At 42.1% G+C, this 8,966-nt stretch overlaps 1 protein-coding gene across 1 annotated transcript; it reads right to left on the bottom strand.

The window, feature by feature from the left end:
- Positions 1-1,595: 1,595 nt before the first annotated feature.
- Positions 1,596-8,395, bottom strand: LOC144249648 (uncharacterized protein C2orf78-like). Its single transcript, XM_077791763.1, has 3 exons — positions 8,299-8,395; positions 4,316-5,080; positions 1,596-3,511 (listed from the first exon to the last, which is right to left on the bottom strand). Exons 1-3 carry the CDS (start codon positions 8,393-8,395, stop codon positions 1,596-1,598), a joined length of 2,778 nt encoding a protein of 925 aa, XP_077647889.1.
- Between the last annotated feature and the right edge of the window lie 571 nt (positions 8,396-8,966).

The following is an 8,966-nucleotide window of genomic DNA, read 5'->3' as shown; positions in this document are numbered from 1 at the left end:
CTCTCTCCTTCACCCTCTACCCCAACGTCTCTATGGTGTGCTCTAAAAGCCAGGTTGGCTGCCTGCAGGGGGCCCTTGCCAACACTGAGGACTTGAGGACACAAGCCTCAGATTGAGGCCTTGCTTCTCAACCATTAGTAAAGTGTCAGAGTGGTACTGGCCTTGTGTGTGAAGGTTCATTCAAGTAGTGCCTCTCTGCTGCCCTGGTGCATGGGTGTTGAGTCAATGGTGATTTATTCCAGGCCATGTTCTGGGTGGGCCTCATGCTGCTGAGTTCACTTGGCCAAGTTCCAGTTATCAGCTTCCCTCAGGGTAACTGAGAACCCTGTAACACCCCTGGTAGATTCCCCGTGTTTTGTATTCACCTTTCCCAGCTAGGATCTTAAGTGACCCAATCATGGTGGGGATGTGCCCTGAATCTTATTTTTGAAAATGCCATTCAGGTATACCAAAACTCAGCCATTCTCCATGAGAGTTTTTTGTTTGATTTTTGCATTTCTTCTGGTCAACCTGAACCCGTCTCCTATCATTTTCAACTTGCTTGACATTTTATCATTTTAACCCTCGTTTCAAACATTGTGTTATTGGTCAGCCATTTTGCCAATTCCTGATTCTTCCAGTAAACCCATACATCTGTCTTCTTTTTGCCTTCCTAGTGCTGGATGACATGCCTTCCTCTTTCCCCCATTCCTAGCCTTTACTTCTATTATCCTGGCCAAATTTGAGTTCCTTTCTTCTCATGTAGGCTGTGATCCACACCGCTACCAAAATAAACCACATTTAACAGCCATTCAAACTCAAAATTCCTGTTTATTATCTATTAATCAATTCCATTACATTTCTTTATTCAATTTTATTAAGTTTTAAAAGTATATTGGAATGAGTACATATTCATATGTCTATGAGGACAAATGTTTGATAGCCCAGTGGTAACACAAGGCCTCTTTATTATCTATTAACCAATTCTATGGAATTTCTTCCTTCAATTTGACTAAACTTTAAAAATATATTAGAGTGAATACATTTGTATCTTTGTATCTACATATTTATAAAATTTATATCTACACATGTGGAAAACTATGTGATGCCCAAGCAGTACCAGGAAGCATCTTTATTACTTATCTCTCAAACAATACTATTACATTTCTTTATTCAAGTATATTAAGTCTTAAAAATATATAAGTGAACACTTTTGTATCTATGTACCTCTCTGTATATATACGTATAAAACTATTTGATATTCAAATGGCAATATAAAGCCTCTTTATTACTTACCCTCTAATCAATACTATAGCATTTCTTTATTAAACTATACTACCTTTTCAACTATGAATAAATTCTCATGTATCTATCTATGTGTATATGAGAACACTATTTGGTACCCTTGTAGTACCGAAAGGCCTCTTTATTTTCTAACAATTCTCAGTGGTACCAGAAGGCCTCTTTATTATGTATTAGTGAATAATATTACATTTCTTTGTATAAGTTTATTAAACGTTGAAAGCATCTGAGAATAAATAAATGTGTATCACTCTATCTATATACATGTGGAAAACTATTTGGTCCCTAAGTGGCACCACTGATCTTAGCAGCTCTTACATTGTGTAGCCATAGTAGCGAGAAATCTCCATCTCTCTTTCCCTCTCAATGAAACACTGCACTCTCCCCAAAGCAGTGTACTTGGCAGCATTCTCACGCTCTTGTTGAGCCTTCTTCTTCATGGCTTCCCGCTCTGGCCTCTGCTGTTTGGTGATGGGAGTTGATACTACTTGCCCAGCAACATTGGGTTTCCTCCATGGAATTGGTTGTAAGGCAAAGTCTTGGAGGAGATATTGGTTTTGAGGCTTGGGCGGTTGTGACTGGGGCTTGGTCCCAACCCTGGGAATGGGTTGCCAATGAAGAGAAGTACAAGATGATGTTTTGTAGGGTGCAGGCCCAGAAGCAGCAGACCAAGGGACACTAGGCTGGGTAGAAGCGCTCACACGTGACTGAATGGCATGAGTCAAAACGGGGTGAGCTGGCTTGGCAGGACGAATCCAAGATGGGTTGGCAGTAGCTGGTTGGGATGTGTTGACTGCCATGGGTTGAGCTGAGCTAGCAGGGCCAGGCTGGGCAGGGTAAGCCCCAGTGGGTCTCCGTGAGGTCAGAGACTGTGGCCTCCTATTGATTACTGGTCGAGGTGGAGGTTTCTCCTGGGTCAGAAAAGGCAAAGGTACCAATTTGACCTTCCCAGGTGGTGGAGGCTCATAAATGGATGGAGCGGGACCCTCTCCTTCAGCACTGATATCTGGATTCTGGGCTTTGACTTGTGATTTCTCAGGACCCTTAACCACCAGCCTTGGTTTCATAGCTGGGCATGTACGGGGGTCTTGGGTACTGCCTGAGTTTCCCGGGGCCCGGGAGGAAGAGAGCCCAGTTTTCTTGTCATTCTTCTTCCCCAGTGCGTGGAAAACCTGCACCGACTCCACCATGTGCATGCCGAGACAGCTCCGCGGCTTTTTAAAGGACTCCTGGCAAAGCTCAGGTTGGTTCCTCTTCCGCATTAGTTTGGGCACAGTTGGCTTCTCTTCCGCCTGGACTCTGTTGCCTGGCTGCTTCCTCTCCTCGGCTTTCTTGGAATTTTTTTCCCTGGTTCTCTTGGTCTTTTCCTGCCCATGGCCCTTAGCCTTGCTGTTCCTGCTGGATGCAGCTTCCTGAGCTTTGCTGTTAGAGTGCTTGGCTGTGTGCACATTGGCCCTACTGCTGTCTGTATCCCTGTGAGCAACTTCTCCTCCTAATGCACCCTCTAGGTCCCTTAGCTGCATTTTGGCCTGAGGAGTTCCATGAGGAGACTCTGAGGCTTTATGTTTTTTGTTCCTCACTGGATCACTAGGACCCTTTAAGGCACTTGTGATTTCCTGCCCCTGATTCACCATGATGGATCTGGTGTCATTGGAATTTGTTATTGTGGGACTCTCAGCTTGGTCAAGGTCTTTCAAGGAATCGAAAAGCTCAGGAAGTTGAATATCCCCCAGCAGTGCAGTGAGGTCTCCAAAACAACTGCTAAATTCAGTCCCATTTTCAAGTGTGCCTTGGTCCTCAAGACTCAAGCTACTCCTTTCTAGAAGGGTATTTTCAGAATGTGGCTTCTCCTCTTGGTCCAGAGGACCAACGGAGGCCAGAAGCCGGTGGATTTCTGGGATGTCTAAAGGGAGTAGTGGAGGATCCTGGTTCTCCATGGCAATTTGGTAGGCATCCAGCGGCTCTGTGAGCATGGTGTTAATCTCACACAAATTCTTAATCTCTGTTTGTTTCTGGCTTTGATTTGGGGGCAATGCCAAGAAATCAGTGGAACTCTGGACTGGAGTGATTGTGGAAATGTCCCCAAGTTCAGTTTGTGAGTTTTTCTCACTTATTTGGCTTTTTCTGTTATTGCAGATGTATGAGAATTCTGGAGGCTGTGGAAGACAAAATGTCTGACTTGGAGGTTGCAATCCCAAGGAAGCCTCCATCCCTAGGGAAGTTTCCATCCCTGCAAAGGAATCAAGGACGATGGTAAGTAGGATGCTCCCCCTTCCCAGCTACACACTATTCAGGGAAACCACCAACTGTGGAGAAAGCATTTCTATTAGCTCTTTTAAAGGACCACTGACAGATATCTGTTAAGAGTTGCATATTAGTTACAGGTGATCCCTTGAAGTCTTACTTTTGGGCTGGTTCATCACCATGGCAGCATGGGTTTCTGGTAGAGCACTTGTCTCCTCTGTGGGAAACCCAGAAAAACTCTTTCATGAAGTCTCTCGTTCTCATATAGGGGCCTCTCAATTCTCTCCACTCTCCCCAGAATGTAAGAACACTTAACACCATGAACTAGGAGAGGGTGGAGCTGTTGCTCATGAGATCAATGTGAATGGTCGTGGGTTTTGGACTCCTGCTTTGGGCAGCATCTCTACATACAGAGGTTAAATCCTGCAGTCAATTAAGGGACAATTAAACTGTCACACCCTGATATGTGTTGATGTATTTTTCTAAACCAAAGTACAATTAGGGAAATATATTTATAGTGTGGTTGTGCAGCTGGACTGAGTGCAAAAATAGTGAACAGCCGCTTCCTTCCGTGTGCTCCTAGAGGTCTCTTAAATGCATGGGTGGCCATTATGCTGTGCTGCATGCTTCTCTTACAGAGTCTGAAAATGGGGACTGCTGAACAAGATTGTGGTTAAAATCTCAGCACTTGAATTCTAGGGATGTGTGGACGCACAATTACCAGCTGAAAACTGGACCCTCCATTCGAATGGTAATCTTATTCCTTCCCCTTTTTGCTGTTTGTACTCACCTTGAAAATTTGTTCCTTCTATACTCTGAGTGGACACAGAGTAGTAGGTCACAGGTGTAGGGACTGATGGTAGGGCATTTGTGGGCTGAACTTCCTTTAGCACTGTCACCATTTCTGGTTGAGGGGCAGCGGCACTACTTCCTGCATATGGCACAGAGCCATAGGATTGCAGGCAGGGCCAATGTTCTCCAGAGAGCAGAGTCCCCAGAGAGCTTTGATCATAGTAGTAGACCTGGCTTCCTTCTTGGTGGGGTAGTGAGAGGCAATGTCCTTGATTTGGAATCTGAGGTAGTGTCACCTGGACAAGCCTACCCGATAGTAGTGGATACCCAGGGATCATGACATTGGCTTCGGAAGTTTTGTCATCCTGGAATGCCATAGATAGGGAAGAATCTGCTGTAATCTGCCTTAACCTGACAGTCAGATTAAAGTCCCTGAGTGAAGATGAGCTCTTTTCAGCACTTCCTGGGATATACCACTCAGAGATACTTGGACAGGGGGCAGGTGCCATGGGAGTCTGGTTCCGGCCAGTAACCCCAGACACCATGGCTGTGCTAGCATGTTGATAAAGGGAGGCACTGCCCATGAGTGGCTGGAAGGAGGTGCCACAGGTTGAGGGCAGTAACCATGCTGAAGTGGCAGCTGGAGCAGAGGCTCTGGAGAAGTTGCAGACACTTCCTGTCAGGGAAGCTGCATTGGTCACCACAGGAAGAGAGAGCTGCAGAGAATCAGCATTTCCATGTAAAGAAGAATTTTGGAAATTTTCTGTAGGAAGAAGAGGGTGGTGAAAATATTGATGAGACAGGCAGATTCTTACAATAGTCAAGAAACAATGACATCTTACTGTTGTAGTAATCAGGAGGGCCCTGATTTCAATAATCATTGAGAGACCCCAAATCACTCCATTTAGGATGGCTGCAAGTACTCTTCTGATTACCTGCCTTTTCTCTCAAATTGGGCACAGAAGTCCCAAGTGGTCTGCTTCACACATTGTTCCCTATAAGCATCCTTCTACCTGTCCTACCTTTCCTTTGAGCCTGCACTAGTATTGACTCCTGAATTGGCCCTAGAACTGAAGTATTTTCGAACTCAGAGAAAACCCCAACATTACCAGTTAGCAAATGAGTACACCAAGGGTCAGGGAAGTGAGACTGACTTTTTCAGAATCCGCAACAGATTATGGAAACTTTCTCCCTGGCCAGGACTCTTGTTCCAAAGACCAGAAATCTGGAGATACAGAAATTTGTTTTTCCCTGTTCATAGAAAATCGTACTGATATCACCACAGTGATCTTTAGTATCTCCTTTTGTTTGTCCAGGTCACATGATATTTCCTAGAGTTCAGTTTGACCATCCAAATGATAATTTAAGCGTCATTCTTTGCCCTCTTTCAGCCTAACTGCTGATCCTACATGAAAATGACTACCTGAAATTCAGTTTCTCAAGAAATGCTTCTTGAAAGAAATTGAAACATGCGAGGCCCTGGGTTCAATCCTGAGCACCATGTAAAAATAAATAAAATAAAAGTATTGTCTTGAGCTACAACTGATAAATAGGTATTACAAAAAGTTTCATTTGGAGGGAGTTACAGTATGTTCTGTAAAGATAGAAGCAAAAGTCAAACACAGCTCAGAACTAAAAGGAATGACTACGTAGTAATGAACATATGGATATGAGCAAAAGTGAGTGTATATGAAATTTGCTAAGAAATGAGTTCTGTTATCATGCATACAATATTATGAAAGTGAATGTTTCTCTTTGATTTTAGTGAATACTCTTAATCAAAACAAAGCTCATAATTGAAGGTGAGTTTGAATGCATTCTCAAGCTGTACATATAGACAGAGAAACTATACTAAAAATGTGTGTAATTTTAAGTAAAGTGAACACAAATTTGAAGTAAAGTGAACACAAATTTAAGTAGGGTGAACAGATGGGTAGCCACGTGGAGAAGCGAAAACTAAAGCCAAAACCCATGATGAATCTGGGCATGCTGTGGTGGGCCTCTGGTCCCAGCACCCGGGAGCCCGAGGCAGTGGGATTGCAGGAAACCAGGAATTCAAAGCCACTCTGGGCAATTCAGCAAGATCCTATCTGAGAAAAGAAATAAAATATCCTGGAGATATAGCTTGTGTAGCATGCTTGCCTAGCATTCATGAGACCCTGTGTTCAATCCTCAGAACTGGAAAGAAGAGAAGAAAATAAGAAAGAAAGAATGAATGAGAGGAAGGAAGGAAGGCATAAGGAGCAAGGCAGGGAGGGAAGGAGAGAGAAATGGAGGGAGTGAGGGAAAGAAGAAGGGAATGAGGACAGAAGGAAGGACGAAAGAAATTTTGTACATACTAGAGAAAAAAACAATAAGTGTAAAGTCATTACTGTTCTTGTTTCTCTTCCTCTAAGGATTACCAACACCAAATAAAAGACATTAATTCCACTAGGTAGATATTTCAATTAATATAAACACATTTTCTGATAATCCTTTTGATTATTCAAAAAACAGAAAAAATGCTTTAACAAAATCATAGAAGCCTGGTTTATTATCACATTTAGAGAAAAGTCTTGTCCCTAAAGTCTGAGAAAACCATCACAGTATAATAAAATAACAAATTTAAAACAATTTTTGTCTTTTATTCTGACATTTTCTTCTCCCATTTATATTAATACAAAAATGTTTGAGCTACCTTACACCCCAGCCCCAAACAATTATTTGAAATGTAGACAAAACAAAACGTCTTCACATAGTTATTTAAATAAACTTGGAATTAGAGATGTGAGCTTGAATTTTTATTCTTATACAGTTCTTTCTTTCGGTTCTTAGATTTAGAAATCATCAATGACCATTTGTATATTGTCTGTTTTAGAAAAAAAAAAAACTGTTGTAAAGATGGAAAACAGCTTCACCTTGACAGCTTATATCACACAAAGGAATGTGTCCTTCTGATGCAGGTTTGGACAAAACATGTTTTAGAAATCACTGTAGTTTAAAAATCAGAACAAAATAGGACACGGAAATTGCCATTTCCCCAGCTCTGTCTAGAACCACTTTCCTTGGCATGTTTGGAGGAAGAATCATTTCTAAAACATACTTCTAAAATGTTCATGTTCAAACTGTCAACATCATCTGTGTTGAAAGCGATCATAGAAGAACTCTAACAGCCAAGTGTGACTTTTCTGATAACCTGCTTACCCCAGTGATACCCTCATTCAAGTCTTAGTTTCCTTGCTGGTCTGTTAATCTAAACATTCTCTAAACCAGCCTCTGGGAACATTCACTCTATGCTGTCTGTTGGTTTAAATAAAATCTTTGCTTTTCTTCCACATCCATCCCAACCAACCTCTTTTTTTCTCAACAACATCATTCTCTTCATCTCTATTTTTCTAACATTTTCTTCTCCTTTATTTTTATATTTTCTTCCTCCGCCGAGTTCCTATTGCCGTGTGCTTAAACAGTCACAAACTTGCTTTCCCAAGAACATCTGCCTCCTTACAGCCCTGTCCTCCTGCTCCTCTCTCCCTATTTCTCTTTTCACCTAGTTGAAACAGAAAACTCCCAAATATGTGAATGTCCCTTTTATGAACGGCACTAAATTTGAAATACTGAAGTAGAAATCTTTTTGAAGGGAACCTGTTACAGAGGAAACCTCTTGGTTTCCACCCTGCCTAGGTTTTGTCTCTTTCAGTTGAAACAACACAACCATGAAATCGGATTTCATTCTCTAAAAACACGCCCCTCAAGATGCAAGAAAAGTAAGGGACCAGAACATGGGCAATCTGTTATCCTCATGTAGCAAATCAGGAAACAGATTTTGTGAGAGAGTAAGATAGTCCAGTTCTATACCTAGTACATGTCAAATTCCAAATGAAATTAGGTGTCCAGATTTCTAGTTCCATCCTTTCCCCTATTATTCTTAGCTCTTTTGACTCCATTAGTAAATTGAGGCAGGTAAAAGTCTAATAAAAAGCTTTAAAAAGTTTCTTTACTCACCTGACATGGTCAGAGAAGAGGTCACATCAACTGTAGATACAAAGGATGAGGAGATCACCCTAGAGGATGTGTGGGTGGCTGAGGCTAGAGAATGCATGTTTCCCAGTATGGAGTTCACTGGTCACTGTTTACTGGCCACACTAATGACTGGTTACTGGTCACTGGTCACTGGTCACTTGCGATGATTCAAATTTGTTTACAACTACATGGCAAGCCTAAGATTCTAGCAGGTGGCAGTAGGTTTGGTGGGAGAATGATGTCACAAACCTGGCCGTTTAAAGGTATGAAGTAGCCAATAGAGTGGTCAGACTCCGAAGGAGAAGGTGGGATTGGGTGGGGAAAATGACAAGAGAGTTGATTGGGTGGAGAAAGTGACAGGAAAGTTATAATAGAAACTAAATGGCTCAGTTCTGGTAGGTGAGCCCTGCAGGAGGGACATAATGGGCTCACCCCATGGCTCCCCTCCCCTAGGCTCTTGTGTTAGGGATATCATCTCTGTGTTCCTCTTAAATGTTCATTAAAATATTATGAATATGTTATAAATTATGTTTCACACTATAAGAGGTAATAGTAATACATTACTTTATTAACATATGCAGTTAATATCCCTGGAGATGGAAGAAAGAGACATCTAGGTTGAGCAAGTATAGTGGTTCTGGAACCACAGA

The sequence above is a fragment of the Urocitellus parryii genome, chromosome 12 (genome assembly GCF_045843805.1).
Source record: "Urocitellus parryii isolate mUroPar1 chromosome 12, mUroPar1.hap1, whole genome shotgun sequence".
Lineage (NCBI taxonomy): Eukaryota > Metazoa > Chordata > Mammalia > Rodentia > Sciuridae > Urocitellus > Urocitellus parryii.
The sequence above is the reverse complement of the archived record's forward strand: the minus strand, read 5'-3'. Positions and strand labels throughout refer to the sequence as shown.